The sequence below is a fragment of the Salarias fasciatus genome, chromosome 5 (assembly GCF_902148845.1).
Source record: "Salarias fasciatus chromosome 5, fSalaFa1.1, whole genome shotgun sequence".
In the NCBI taxonomy this organism is placed as follows: domain Eukaryota; kingdom Metazoa; phylum Chordata; class Actinopteri; order Blenniiformes; family Blenniidae; genus Salarias; species Salarias fasciatus.
In genome coordinates this window covers 30,764,787-30,780,738 of record NC_043749.1, presented here as the reverse complement: position 1 = coordinate 30,780,738, position 15,952 = coordinate 30,764,787, and the positions used below count along the sequence as shown (strand labels likewise).

The following is a 15,952-nucleotide window of genomic DNA, read 5'->3' as shown; positions in this document are numbered from 1 at the left end:
TTTAGGAATCACATGGATTATACCTACATTTTGATGTATAATTTGTGAAGATATGTGGCCGTGGGGATGACAGAAACACTTTTTTGTTTGTTTAAATCAAGAGTCTCTCGCACTCTTGCCCTCTCCCATACACACCCATTATAAACTCCAAAAACCGGTAATAATCTTACCACACTTTAAAGTTCACAGTTTAAATTTGGTAGAAGATACTGAAAAGAGGTTTTCACATCTGGATAGAGGACAAAAACTCCAACGTTTTGATATTTTAATGACGTCTCTACGTGAAAGTTTGGCAAGGCACGATGTGTTTCCCTGAGTTCTGCAGTTTGTGGACAGATATGAGGAGCTCTCCGTTCAGCACCACTGAACCACTGGAGAGACTGTTTTTATCACACAACAACAAACAGCAATAACAGAAGAAGTGCTTGCCTGACCTTGGGGCTCTCCCTGCTTCTTGTCAAGCAGGGAAATCACAGTTTTTGTGAGGAGGTCTCTGCGGAAGTCAGTCAGCCGGTTGGACTGAAGGTGTCCTGTGTGCAGAACTTCACCGCCGTCACCTGTGAGGTTCAGAGCTTCTTCTCTGCATCTCAGTCAAATCTTTAAAGGGCAACTCCGGTTTTTTGACACCTGGACCTTATTTCTAGGTGTGTGCATGCTCATATACTCACTCAGACAAACATTGTGCAGCTCGGAGTCCTCCAGAAGTTATTTAGATCCAACCGATTTAGCCGCACTCAGCGGGGGCCACGGCAATGGAGCTTCAGCGCGGGACATAATCTCTGCAAAATCGCTCATTTCGGCTTTATTTCTTCATCCATCGCCAGTGTTATCATAAAGTCAGCTCGTCTACCGTCTTCAGGTGAGTCAGCTGACAGATTTCGCTAACTTAGCCACAATTAGCTCGGATGGGAACGTTGGAGTTCCTCTTCCCACTGGCGATGGATGAAGAAATATAGCCGAAATGAACGATTTTGCAGAGATTATGTCCCGCGCTAAAGCTCCATTGCTGCACGATGTTTGTCTGAGTGAGTATATGAGCATGACACACCTAGAAATAAGGTCCAGGTGTCAAAAAACCGGAGTTGCCCTTTAAATTCATTGGTTCATGGTATGTTAGAGATCATCAAGTCTTTTTCAAGCAGTTTGTTTCAAAAATTGGTTAAAGCTCAGGCATCACTTAGAGCCTTCTCAAACTGTGGTACTTGTACCACTGGTGGTACGTGAGCTCCATCTAGTGGTACGCGGGGGAATCACAGAAATGTATATATTCTTTGAAGATTAGTTAAAAGTCAAAACTTTCAGAAATAAATATTACCACCAAAATATATAACAATTTCAAATTAAAACACGTCAAATCAACTGTAATTCACATTCAGTTTTTCTCTTCTAATATGTGTTGGACTGCGACGTGGTCGCGTTCAGTCACGTAGCGCACACACGTCATCAACGATTAAACTAGCTTAGCTTCACTGTCATGAGCGTGCAGCAGTGTAATGAGAGGTCCGAAAACTTCACAAATGTTGCTCCAAACAGGAGTTATTAGGAAAAGAGGTGCAGAACAGGAGGAGAATAGAACCAGCAGCCCTGCTGAAACTGAAGTTGACGACAGTGAAGCGAACACGAGGCTATCAGGTGGCTAATTAAGCAGCGTAGCCGAAGCGTCTCCGGCATTGCTAGCGTTAGCAACAAACGACGCTGCGTGAGTGCGCGCACGCGCACGTGTGAGAGAGAGAGAGAGAGAATGTGAGGATGCAAGTGAGAGGGAGAGTTGCCCCTTTGTGTGTTTGACAGTTCCAGTGTTCTGCCTCTGCTAACTGTGGCTGACTGAATTAAACAAAAACATAAAGACTAAGACTATTAGAAATATACCTGCTTCCTGTGTGTTGTCTTCATTTGAAGAGTTTTTTTTAAAATTTTTTTTTGTACTTTGGTCATAATGGTGGTACTTGGAAAGCCTAATTTTTTCTGAGGTGGTGCTCGGTTTAAAAAGTTTGAGAAACACTGACTTAGAGCACACTGAACAACTTCAGTGTTCGAATAGGAATTGGTCAGATTCTGTGAAAGCTCTGGAGATTTTCTTTTGTCTTGATTGAATGATGAAGCATGTTTAAAATTAACATTTTGCAATTGGCTAAAGGATTTTTGTGAGGTTTGAGTGGCTGAGTTTACGGTATTAGCACATGAATGCATCTGCTAAAGGATCAGAGTGGGGTTTTGCTAAGAGGTGGATCCACTTTATTCATCAAAGCATTCAGGGTTTCAGTGTCTTGCTCGAGGCCTCTTCGACATGTGGAAATGAACCTGCAACCTTCCAAATGGAAGATGATCACTCTACCAACTGCATCTCTGTCTGCATCTGGTCTTTGGGCCCTCACCAAGATAATCTATGCTGCATTACAAAAAAAGTGTTATTCACGAACAAATATAATAAATTTAACTTCCGACAGATTTGAAAATAAACACCGTGGTTTCAGGTACAGGGAATGATTTTATGGAATTTTAGTGACAAAGACACTAACTTAGTGCCTGAAAACCTGGAAAGACAGTTTATAGGTGAAAAAGACGCTTAAAGCCTCTGAAAATGCAACTTTATGAAAACGGCTCCCAAGGTGGAACTTTTCGAAAACTGCCCGATTCTCCGTTGCAGTGTAAATGGGGGAAAACAAGCCGTTCTCGAAACGCTCGGGCTCAGTACTCTATGGAAACGCTGATAAGTAACAAAAACAGTAAAAACTGCACCATCTAGTGGACTATCGTTTTCAAAACATTACAGGAGAAACCTTTCTGAAAGGAAAACCCAAAATCGCAACACTAAACTCCCTCTTCGAAGATCATCACTGACTCTTCATCACCTGGATGCTTTAACGTTTCCCTTTCCTTACTGATCCACAGCCCCGCTGCAGCCAGCCTCCTTCATTTTGACTGTCATGTCGTGTGTATTTTCACACTCCTGGACTACGCTTAGCTCTGTGTGTTTTCAGTTGGATGAACTCGGGTTCCAAGCAGGTTCTGAAAAATGACTTAATGAACATAATGACGTTAATGACATAATGAGATGTCAAAACAGGCCATTTCCCAGATCGCCAGTTACTGCAGAGCACAGCTGGCCTCATTTCACAGAGTAGCTGCGGCTGAAACATTAAATCTGACAACTTGAAGATTGATTTTGTGCCCCGATATTTTACAGACATTGAGCATGACTCACATCTCTCTCTCATCATGACAAGGAAATGAAACCATAATGAAGGAGTGAGAATGACGGGTTTCCTGTTGGCTTTCATTCTGAAATACAGCGATGTTTAATGGAACCATAAAATGTTCTTATTTTGACATGTTTACTCTTTTATGACCTAAAAACTGCTTTTCACAGTTTTTCAGATTTCTTGCCACATGCATTTGTTTTAATGTGAAATGAGGAACAGAGCCTCAGTTACACATTTTGAACACGTTTACACGATAAAGGCGCTACGATCTTCTACAAATAGCTCCTGAGACAGAACTTTTGAAAACGGTGACAAACCTTGTGAATTTCTATAATTTTAGTGTTTTTTTTCTAGTTGTACATAATGAATAAAAAAAAAACCCTCCAAATTATTTGCACGATTAAGACAGAAACTATGATGATGGTGCAAAAGAAGGCTGAGTGGGAAAAAGATCAACATTTAAATGTTTCAATGTCTTCCCTGTTAAATTACATTCAGTTCACATATCCATATTTTAATGATATATGGTAAGTTTGTTCGACCCCCTTCATTCTGATGTTGGCAGAGGTGGATACATCGCTTTCAAATAGTTTTGTTCCTTTTTGTGTTTTCTGTGACGTGAGCCTCTGTAATTCAGATTATAGATGATTCAATAATATCTCAGATGGATTAATCCAAATTAAGTGAAGCTGCAGTGGAAAATGGAGCTGTAGAGACAGGTGGGGCTGTAGAGGGAGGTGGAGCTGTAGAGACAGGTGGAGCTGTAGAGGGAGGTGGAGTTGTAGAGGGAGGTAGAGTTGTAGAGACAGGTAGAGTTGTAGAGGGAGGTGGACTTACACAGACCAGCTGCTCTGCAGAGATCCAGGGAGGTTTGGAGGCTTTACAGTGTTAACTCTCATCCACAAAAAAACAATTAAATCCACATAAACAGTCTATATTCAGTCATATTTTTGAACAAGATTCAAGAACTTTTTAAACATATGTTGTGTATTTCACTCGGAACTGATATGTCAAATGTAACTTTTCATTCAACCACATGACTCATTTCCCCGATGCAGAGTCGATCTGATCGTGTTTTTTCTTTGTTTTTTTTTTTTTACCGCAGCTGTCAGCCTGATGGTTGAGTGACAGGCTGTGGACTGTTTAATGTGATTCACCATTGTGTTCTTTGAGTAATTGAATCATTTCACAGTTGTTTGAGCAGAGGTGGGTTTCACCCAGATTTCTGCCAGAGAGTATAAAAATGATTAAGACAAGCAGGAAAAGAGGCCACAACGACAGAAAAGAAATATATTCCTATATGTCTGGAATTCCCAGATATGACATATTCACCGAATAACTGCATTAGACTTTTTTCAGCGTGACAAACAAGAGCATTTGATTCATTTCAGCTTTCTTTTACTTTGCTGTGCAGCTCTTGAACATGTGTGGAGAGATTTCACTGCATGACTCACCACAGAGCCAGGCCTTTCATTACGATCACTCAGAAACTATCCACCAGTACTTTGTCTTGACCCTCTTTATCCTCATCCAAACGCCCAAAACCTCAGGCCATCAGTAACTCCAATAGTTATGTCTTTGGACTGTGGCAGAAGAGAGAAAAACCCTTGCTGAGACAGAGAACATGCAAACTCTCAACACAGACTACGTCAGTGTTTACAATTTATCGGATGCCTCGGAGCAGAAGAACCCCCCCTCAAAAAAAAAGCCTTGAAGGAAAGGCCCCTCACAGGACAAGCTGAGCTGGTTGTCATTTAATCTACTGTTGTGTCCTGAAATCCAGTCCAGTCCATCAAATGACACGACGTTCCTTAGCAGGGCTTCGTCTACCTCTTCTACCACTGCGATATAAAACCTGGCTGCACCACTGGCTCTCCCGCCCAGAAGCTGAAGCTGCCCTCCCCACAGCGCTGCGGCGTCCCCCCACAGCGCCGGCCCAGCAGCAATCGATCACCGTGAGGAGGGAAGCGAAAGCTGACCATGTGTTGCTTCAGCGCCGATGCTGCCAATTCATATTTCAGTTGGAGCCGCAGCACGGTCAGAGAAAGGAAGAAGAAGCCCAGACGTTCTAGTGAACCTGAGCGCAGCGGGTGCTGGGAGTCAAACAGAGAACTGAGAGAACGGTGGAGAGTGTTCCACATTTGATTTCTATCATTTAGGGAATGCTGACTCAGATTTTGGAGTCACGCTGATTCCTCGCTGGCTCAAACACCCCGATTCCTGTTTTGGGGCCTCGATTACACAACAATTTCATTTTTTTCTGTCTGTTTCCATGACAACGCTGCTCGAAGCCACTGAAAACACAACCTTTTAGAAACGACAGTGGAAACGCTGCTACTGCACGTGTGCGCGTTCTGCACATGCTCAGTAGCTTGTTTTCATTGAAACATCATCCTGGCTGTCGATCACAGCCTCAAACAGGAAAGCGCTCAGGCTGGAAACATCTTTATGCCAAATCAAACATCCGTCCAAACATTTTATTAAAATGCCAAAGCTAATAAAAGTGCATGTTGTTCATTGTGTTGTAAAAACTGGATGATATATTGACTTTCTCCAAATGAGCGTCCATGATAAGCGATGATAGATGACATTTACTGCATGATGAGCTACATTTTTACTACAAAAGCATAAAAACTCTTCAATAATGCAACTTTCAGAACAAAGTCGTGTGTAAATAAATAAGTAAAAAAAAATGTAAATCAAGAGTAAATAAAGATGAATATACACATGAACTTCATCAATGTTTACAATATAATCACACAACCATGAGTACAACCGATTACTCATACCTCACTGCACATGTGCAGCACACACACACACACACACACACACATACACACACACACACACACACACACACACACACACACACTATTAAAAACAATTTTTTTAATTGCTTTCAAAGTGGACCCAGATGCTGCTCGACTGTCAGATGATTGACGATTTAAGATGATCTAATTTCAAAAACAGAGGAGAAGCCAGGAAAGAGATGCTAGTTCAGCTGAACCTCAATGGCGGAAAAGAAAGGAGTCAAAATGAAAAATAGTACAAACACGAGCGGGAGCCTGATGACGGAACGCTGTTGTGGGTCTTTGTGGCTCCAAGATAAATAGCTCTGGAAGTCTGGAAGCCGCTCGGAGTTGTCCTGTTGTTCATTTGTAATAAAGGAAGCTGGATGAGGAGATCTGAGCTTCTGCATGACTTTTGGAGGGACTAAGTGACAGTAGATGTATTTATGTCTTGTTTTATTGGGGGGAAAAGCGAAATTCAGACGGCTGCTGTGAAGCCTGCAGTCAATGATTTATACGACGGTGTTAATGGCAGAAACGAGCTGAGATCGAACTGAATCTTAGAGTCACATGAAAAAAAAAAGTATTTAATCTGCTTCATCATTTTTGTTAACGATTCGGTTGAAGCGCCAGACACACGTCCACAGAGTCGTGATTGCATAATATTTTATATTATAGTTAAGTGTAATGCTTCCTCCATCCATCCTTTGAAAAATAATTAAATGAACGGCGTTAAGCGTTGCCCTCTGTGTAACTGATTCTTCATTCAGGCGTTCTCACTGCGCCTCTCACACTTTCCCTCCCAGTCGCTGCACATAAGCTGCACATATGTTGTTTTCCTGCAGATGTTTTTACGTTCGACACGCCAACTTTTAATGGCCTCGCCGTCATTCCCGCAGCTGATGAAACGATAATGATAGAGGAGAGGAAAAGAACTGACAGAGGAGATTGAATGAAATTTTTGGCCCGGCAAGTCGGAACTCTCATAAAAATAATGACATCATTTCAACTTCATTTGTGGAGAGAAAGAAAGAACCGGAAAGGAGCGCTCTCGTCGCGTAACTCCAGCTCTGTGTCGTTTGAATAACCTCCAGGAATGTTGGTCCAACGGGCATTCACAGAAATACTGACAGCTATGAGTCATGTTGGTTAAATATTGGAAACAGAGTTATTTTCTGAATCAGTCGTTATTAATATGTCATTTTTTATACAATGAAACCACACACACATGCTGCAGAGAACAACACACTGTAAACGTGAACGGGAGAACAACACTCTCTCGTCTGGTGTTTGCAGATGATATTGTGTTCTGTTAACCTGGCAAAAGCCATATTGACATGTTCAGCAACGAATTGCTCATCATGTCCATCTGGGATTTCACTCGGTGAATCCGTTCGGGGAAGGAGGGACTTGCTGTAGAACTCTGCGTTCATTGCACTGAAGGACACAGTGCGCCCGCCGAACCATGTTTGGTTTCAGCCAATCACCGCAAAGAAAAAAACTCTTGCTGATCGTTTTTCAAAGACGCAATAGAGGATTCATCCAAAACAGATTTAATCGCTGTTGGGATATCCATTGTTTTCGCTAACCATGCTAATATTATTAGCAGTCCTTCGCTTCCTGCTTTCGTCAAAGCTTTATGTCCCGCCCTAAATGACGCGCGATTGGTCCGACGGAAAAAAGTCCAAGGCCGAGCGCATTAGCCCGAGCGGTACAAGATGGATTCTCGTGGTGTGTGTGAACAAATACCGTGAGAATTCAGCTTGCCAGCAAGGTTAGTGTTCTGTACTGACAGCAGGAAGCAGGTTGAGGAGAACCTGGAAGTGTCTGAAGGAAAGATTACAGGATGTAGATCTCAGATAAGAGTAAAGAAAAAGTCATGAAGAAAGACACAGAAGTAAGTGATGTGGGGAAGGACGATACGGGAGACAGAGGCTTCTGGAAAGAGAAGGTCAGACGTGTTCAGAGCTGCTCACTGAAAGAAAAGCAAACAGGAGACTAAAGTGTCCGCTCTCTGAACTGGTGGATAAAGTGTGATTTTGAAGCGCTAAAACAAACATTTGCACGTTCTGTTCCAGAGAAAGATGCACGGCGTCCTGCTGCTCGGCTGCTTCGTGTTGGCAGCGACCGACTACTTCCTCAGCTCCGCCCACATGATCCCCGAGGAGAGACTCACCACCAACGAGGCCATCGCATCCAACGCCTTGTCCCAGAGTCTGGAAAACAGCCCCCCTGCCGTTCTGATTGTTGGTGAGTTTGTAAGTGTAAGCTGTTGCAATCACTTTAAAAAAAAAAAAAACAAAACAAAAAAAAAACACGTACGTTGATGATATTTTGTTTTTTATTTGTAACTCTATTTTCTAATATTCTGCTTCAGAGCTGCCAAAATCCACCAGGAAGAAGAAATCAAAGAAGCACAAAAAGGTTTGTCTTTTTGGCACTTAAAAAAAAAATCCAGTTATTATTGTGTTCAAATAAGTATGAAATGCACGCAGTTAATTTGCAGAGTTTATTTAATTGGTTTGATTTTTAAGTACAGTTTTTATGTACGGTTTTTTTTAATTACAGGCACATAGAACTTTTAACAGTTGCATTTGTTTCACAGATGTCAGTAACTTTGAAAATGTTTAGTCCATTTTAAGTCCACCTATTTTTAATTGATCTGAATGAAGCAAATTCAACACACACACTCATTTTTATATTAATTTACCTTGACGATGTCACATTTCATTCACACGAACCGTTTATGAAAACTAAAATCCACAGAACAGAACAGAACTCCTCTATCTGGGTCTGCACACACAGTATATATTTATTTTTATGTTTTTCTTGAAGCTCCTCTATTGGTCTACCTGGTAGAATAAAGGTGAAATAAGTAAATAACTAAAATGAAGCACAGGAGTAAGACTCTTCTATAAGTAGCTGTTATTTTTCACAATGATTTTAATCCCAGTCGCGTTCTGTGCTTATTATTTGAATCTTCATGAAGCCTCACCTGTGTTGGGTTAAAGCGATGTGAGATGAACTTCTGCTCTGTGTCTCCTTCTCTCTCAGAACAAATTCGGTGTGAAGAAGCGCCCCCCTCCTCCCGCTAACTGCGTCTCCCTGTGGGGAAGCTGTAAATCTCAAGGCAACGTGTGCTGCGATCACTGCGCCTTCTGCCAGTGCCGGCTCTTCAGAACTGTCTGTTACTGCCGGATGGGCAACCCTCGCTGCTGAGCCTCCGGCCAGCTGGACGCCACGCCGAGGCCGCCTGCCCGCCGCGGACACCGCCAAAGGTCAACCGCTCCTTGGCCTTGGTTTGTAATTCTGACCAAAATTCACTGCATGAAAGCACTTTATTACAGAGGACTGCGCAGCAGTGAAGGTTGCTAAAACGTTACAGGGTGTATTGCTTTAATCAGCGCTCTGCCTTGAAGGAGGCTGTTTCAATCCTACTACTAGCACTCTCATGTAAGATTTAGCTGCTTGAGCAATTTTATACACAATCTTATGACATAAATACCTGACTGTGTAACAGTATAATTTAACTACATTTAATCATCATGTATTGATCTGGGATTTTAAACGAGGAAGCAGCATTTAACTTTTCTGTCATTCAAATTCACCAGAGACTGAAAGAGAAGATATTCACCTTTAGCTCTTTTGTGAGTTTCTGAACTCTTCTTGGTGACTTTGAGTCGAGGCTCAGAGGCTTGGAAACCCTCAGACGTATCCACGGTGAGTCTGGTGATAAAAGCAGAATCACAAGGATTCATCAACAAGCTGCTCTGTTCATTTATGGTAGATTAATGCGACTGGTGAGTAAACATGAATGAATGTCGGCAGGTGAGAGGAACTGAGTCCATCGAGAAAGCGAACATCATCTGACTGTATTCCTGTTATTTAGGAACCAGAAGGATGCATACCATGTCTATCTTGTTTTTTAAACAGTTATTATCACGTGTAATCAGATGTTCAGCCTTTCAATAGTCTGTTTTCTTTCCTGCTTCGAGTTTCTGTCACTGTCTGACCGCTGATGGAGAAAAAATGTCTTTTCTTCACTGATGAAAATGTGATTCTAAGTGGTGACTATTGCTTTTTATTGGCTGATTACGGCAGTGCAAAGTTGGATTTGATGATGACGATGATGATGATGGGGTTTAATTGGATCAAACTGTCTGGACTGTAGGAGTACAAAGCAATAAAGAGTCTACACGAACAACTTTATGAAGTAAGTCAATTACACAGCTGCCTGATTGCTTCCAGTTTGGTCTCATTCTTTTCTGTAAACATTGTCTTTGTAACTCTGCTCTGTTGTTTGTGTCTGCTTTCTCTGCTGCCTGACAGTGTATTTGAATATCTGCTTTCCTTTCAGATTCTAGTTACCGAGCCATAAAAAACTGTATAAGTGCAAATTAAAAAATGCTGCTTTTGAAATACTGATTCTCACCATGTATAAAGATTCATCAATAAACTTTTAAGGCTGTAGAAACTTTGCGAATTCCATTCTTTCCACATTAACTTCCATTGTTATGCAGATGATACACAGATCAGTTGATGTAAACCAGATGACACTGATCAAATTGCCAAACTAGAAGGACCTATCTTTCAACTCCAACATTAAACAAGTCCGTGCCTCTAACTTATCCAGATGGTTTCCTCTTAATCCCAGAAGAATTCACAAAGCTTCAGGTCATGTTGTTCTTTCTGCTGATTCTTATCTGTTGAGTTGTGTGGATCCAGTTTGTTCCCTAAAAAGCAACATCTCAGTCAAACAGCAGTTAAATAAGAAACTCAGATGAATCCATTTACCTACTACGAAACAAAAGTGGTTGAGTTTACGCCGCAGAGCTGGATTTGTTCTGCTGTTGGAATGATAACGGCGTCGGTTCTGCAGACTGGATCAGAACTTCACCAGTCAGTGAGTGGTACATCAATACATTCACCAACAAGTCCAAAATCAAAGATTTAATTAATTATTTTCACAAAATAGAAAAACAAAACAAAACAACATAATATTGGGGAAAATTATGTGAACATGTTTAGTCTTTTTTTTGTGTATCCAGACAAGTTTTATTTGATTGAAATGGCTCTTTGAGTCATCAAGGTTTCAAACATTTTAGCTGCCTTTACGGGCTGTGTGGATGTTTTCGGATTGTGGATTTTTTTCTGACGGCTCCGCATAACTTCTACTGACTTTATCCTGTGTGATCCACTGATATCCATGATGTTGGTCCACAAATCAAAGGCGGAGTGTGGAGATGCTCTCTGGCACATTCAGGTGTGCCGTGAAGCTTCTGACACCGTGCCTTTGGATGTTACTTGCCATCTTTTTTTCAGTTTACTGGGCACGGTGCGTTCGGAAATAACTTGATTTGGACTTTCTGAGGGAACTCAATACTTTCTGTAGCAATGACAGTAAATCAAACCTGAAAACACCTGCTGCTCCAGAACCTTGTGTGGATTTGTTCCTCAGCTCTGGCCGTTGTTCTTTCAGCCTTTCTTCATTTCTTTCCTCACAGTAACAGTTTTTCTGCTTTTCTTCAGTCCCTCACAAGTTTTGCCCTTCCTGGCAAACACTAGGGATGAGCCGAATACTCGTTTTAAACGAGTACTCGTTACGGATAATGCATTTTTTCCGAATACGAGTACAGCCCGAGCATTGTCCGTCATTATTCGTCCTCGTGCTGATGGGAGATCCTCATTGGTCCTTCATTCTGCTCCGTGCTCCACCGAGACGACAGGATCCTTTTGAGAGAAGCCAATCGGACCTGATAAATATAAAATGCGGTATTTTATTTCTTTGTAGCGTGCATTGTGCCTGAGGAAAACCTTATAAGGTCGAAACGTCGGGCGATTGTGCACGCTCGGGGGGTTTTTTTCGGGGTTTTTTAAGTTTCGTTTTCCCTCGCGTTTTTTCTTCTTCTTTTTTCTCTTCTTTTTTCATAATAATTTGGGCTTGTGCTCCACTGGGAGGCTGTGATCTGTGGGAGAGAGATGATAACTGGACCGAGGTCCACGTCCTGGTCATGTCCGTGGCGCTGCAGCCGCGGACATGACCAGGAAGCTCAGCAGGGGCGGATGAGAGGTTTCCCTGGACGCCGGGGAGATTCCGGTGGGGATCGTGGGGGGAGGCATTCATACAATTAAAATCTTCACGTTCTGACTCAATAAAAAATACTTTTTCTGTAAATAGTTCCTTTACTATTGTGACCAAAAATATTCAAATTTTATTTCTGAGGGTTTTGTGTGAATAAATAATCATTTATATAACTTTAAAAATATTCATGTTCTGACTAAAATTAAAAAAAAACAAAAATCTGTACATTGTATCACTGAGACTGTTCTGTAAATAGTTTTCAAATGAAGAATCAATATAGCAACTTCTGAGCAATTCATATCAATTTCAGACTTAAAATAATGCACCAATTTCTGCCCCAGGCCGTTTCTAGTTAAACCACACCCACTTCCGGTTTACACCACGCCCCCTCCGAGTACAGATACGGATACAGATAATTTGGATGGGTAAACAGATACAGATACAGATAGTGGTGTACTCGCTCATCCCTAGCAAACACCACACAACTTTGTTGTGTTTCTGGGAGTATCACACATTTTCGTTTGGGCATGAACTTCAATACAAAATACTTATAAAAGGTTTTTAGCCTGTATAAACAAACAACAACAACAACAAAAAACGTGTGTATTTTTAATGTTAACTTTGTATGAACAGCAACAAAGTGGAACATCAGAATTAATCAAATTGACTTTCAACTGTTTTTACAGAACAATGAGATGTATAAGCCGATGATGAGGCTTCGTGGAGGATTATAAACTCTTATGTATCAAACTGAATTGTACTGTTTCAGGGAAAACATTGTATTGTCACAAGCATATCGAGGTACGTATGGTATTGTGACTTCCCTGTCACAATAAATCAATCTAAAAATCAACTTGAAGGCGGACTTCCAGTGGCACTACGAAGACAATGGCAGCCTGAAGTTTCAGCTCCTGACTGAATTTAAATTCAGGTGACTTCTCACTAATGTGTTTTTCTGTGAACCAACAAAACTATGTCTGAAATAAAAGACTCCTAGACCTGCAGACACAACACAGTACAAAGACCCAAAATGGGACAACAAATGAGACCAATCAAACAAGAAATTGACAAGCTATACTGCCAACAAGTGGAGAGGAAGCTAATTTTTTTTTTAAAACAGACATATTATGAGGCAGGCTCGAAGGCCTGGCGACTGAAAAAACAGCAAACACAAAGCACGGAATATAAAATTAGAGACCCTATTACTAAAAAATAACCTACAAACTAAATGAAATACAAAAATCATTTGAGAAATATTACCAGACTTTGTATACTCAAACTACAGTATTTAATGCCTGCAAGGTTGAAGAGTTTCTGGACCAGTCGAACCTGCCTTTCCTTGGTAAAATACAGAATGATAAATTAAAGAAAAATCTCCAATAGCAATTGGTACGGTCATCTCCTCCCTGAGGTCACGCAAGTCTCCGGTTACTGATGGATTCCCAAATCATTCAGAGAACAACTGGTAGCACTATTTGAGAAACGTTTCAATTACATCCTAAAAGAGGGAGTTCTCCCACCATTGTGGAGGGAGGCTGTGTTACACCCGCCAATGTAATAATGCCCACAAACGTAATAAACCACAAACGGCACATTTAATTGAGTGTCTCCACAGTTTAGGGAGTTAATTTGAAGACACCTTCCCTCGCCAGCGTATAATTCGCTCATCCATTTTTTTCAATAAAGATGTTGAGAAATCTCGATGAATTGCAAACACAACACTTATAAATAGCCTAAATAGGAAAGATCTGACACAATTCAATTCAATTCAAATTCATTACAGGCATGTGTGTCTGTGTTAGCTAGCCTATATTGCTATGTTGTATGTGGCAACCTTGACATTTCAGTAGGCCCATTTTATTTATGTATTTATTTATTTATTTGACATTGTTTTTGTTTTTGACTAACCAGATTTCAAGGTTAGGGTTAACCCTCATCAGCTATGAAAGAAAAAGAAGAAAATTTGATTCAATCATTAATTATTATCATTAGTAAAAATACCACTTATCTGTCTAGGCAAGAATTTCAAGGTTTACTAATTTGATTATTTACCACTGAAACCAAAGAGAGAGAGCTTTTCCGTACCCATGGTCAGTAGGCTATTAGTAGGTAAGAACAACAACAATCAAACAGCAGCAGCAACCATTATTCATTGCATTATTACTATAGCTGGGCCGTTAACGGCGATGAAGTGCTGCGTTATCGCGAGAGAAAAAAAAAATGTCGCCGTTAATCTAATCTGTCCTGTGCCCCGAGCCCGAGAGTCACACCGCGCTCCAGCTCAGCATCAAAAACACACACACGCGCTTTTAGCGATGAATCACAGTCCATTCCTCATTATTTGACATATTGAACTCGGCCGAATAATCAGAAAAATCACGAGGAAAATGCTGGTCTGAGGCACAAACTGAAATCAGGAGCGCAAATATGAAGAAAATGAAAGTGAAACTTAAATTGCGTGTTTTGTCGGTGCAGCGTTTCGGCCAGCTGGGCGTTTTTCAGGTGCTGAAAACACGCAAAATAAAGTACATTTCCCTTCAACACACAATCTGGTTTAATAAAGGTAAGTATGAGGCAAAATTCGGCGTGACTGAATTTAGGCTGTCTTGGAGATAGGATGAAGTTTGAGGAAGTGAGCGTTCATGAGAAACTTCTATTTTTCATCTGCTCTGCTATTGTTGGTGTGTGTGTGTGTGTGTGTGTGTGTGTGTGTGTGTGTGTGTTGGGGGGCAATCTTGGTAAAGACTTGGTATTTTAAACTATTATAAATCATATTTGATGAATTGTAAAATTATTTTGAATGGAATCGGCAGACTTCAAATGAGCCATTTTAATCACGATTAATCGCGATTAACTGCAGGATTGGGGTGCGATTAATCGCGATTAAAAAATTTAATCGTTGCCCAGCTCTAATTATTACATATGTGGGAAGTTATTACAACATTGAAAGTTGAAGATTTTCACTTCTCCACAAACGTAGTAAATCTCTACAAACGTAACAGTTATTACATTTGTGGGAAATTGCGTGTTATGTTTGTAGTAGGCAGCGGCTATTACGTTTGTGGAAAATATATTACGTATTGGCAGGTGTTACAGGCTACCATCTCAAAAATTCCAAAAGGATTTAACAGAATGCGGCTCATATAGACCCATCAGCGTCTTGAATCAGAACTGTAAAATATTTGTAGCTATTTTAACAAAAAGAATGGAGGAGGTGATGCCCGACTTGATTGATGAAGATCAGACTGGTTTCATCCCGTGTAGGCAGACCCAGGATAACATCAGGAGGCGTCTTCATATCATTGAACACATGAAGAAGGAAAAACCTAGGGCAATTTTACTGAGTATGCAGAAAAAGCATTTGACTCAGTGGGTTGGCCCATAACTCCAAACCAGGAACCAGGAAGACCTGGAAGAAGAGTCTGGGGACAGAAAGTCTGGGCTGCTCCCCCCGCAACCCAGTCCCAGAGAAACGCGGTTGAAAATGGATGGATGGATGGATGGACATAATCGGCTTTAAATCTACCAAAATAATAGCTGTTCATCCCAGAATCCCTGGTTTAAGTGACCAATAATGTAATAATGGCCAATTACACAGTACAGCTATCCTTCTTAAATTCAATAAACCAATAATGTTATAACTGGTCACTAATGTAATAGAATAGCTGTAATTTAATATAAAACAAAGTGCTGAATAGCATGTATCCCTAATGAATGAACATGATGACCGTTTTTCAGTCCTACTTTCAACAAGTCAACCATTTCTAAAAATCAAATTTATCATGTACTTTTATATTTTTCTCTCTATCATATTTCCCTACGTGTCTATTCCATTTTCCCCTGGTAAAAAAAAAACAAACTGTAATACACTACTATGT

The 15,952-nt window shown here is 40.8% G+C and overlaps 1 protein-coding gene across 4 annotated transcripts in view; it reads left to right on the top strand.

Annotated features, from left to right (window-relative positions):
- Positions 1-10,434, top strand: part of asip1 (agouti signaling protein 1) — a 29,716-nt gene extending 19,282 nt beyond the window's left edge. For all 4 annotated transcript variants that reach the window (XM_030092124.1, XM_030092122.1, XM_030092121.1 and 1 more), the window contains 3 exons: positions 8,071-8,242; positions 8,370-8,416; positions 9,047-10,434. In XM_030092124.1, the coding sequence (XP_029947984.1) occupies positions 8,077-8,242; positions 8,370-8,416; positions 9,047-9,211 (378 nt within the window). In that variant the 5' untranslated portion in view covers positions 8,071-8,076 and the 3' untranslated portion in view covers positions 9,212-10,434. The remainder of the gene's footprint in view (positions 1-8,070; positions 8,243-8,369; positions 8,417-9,046) is intronic.
- Positions 10,435-15,952: the final 5,518 nt, after the last annotated feature.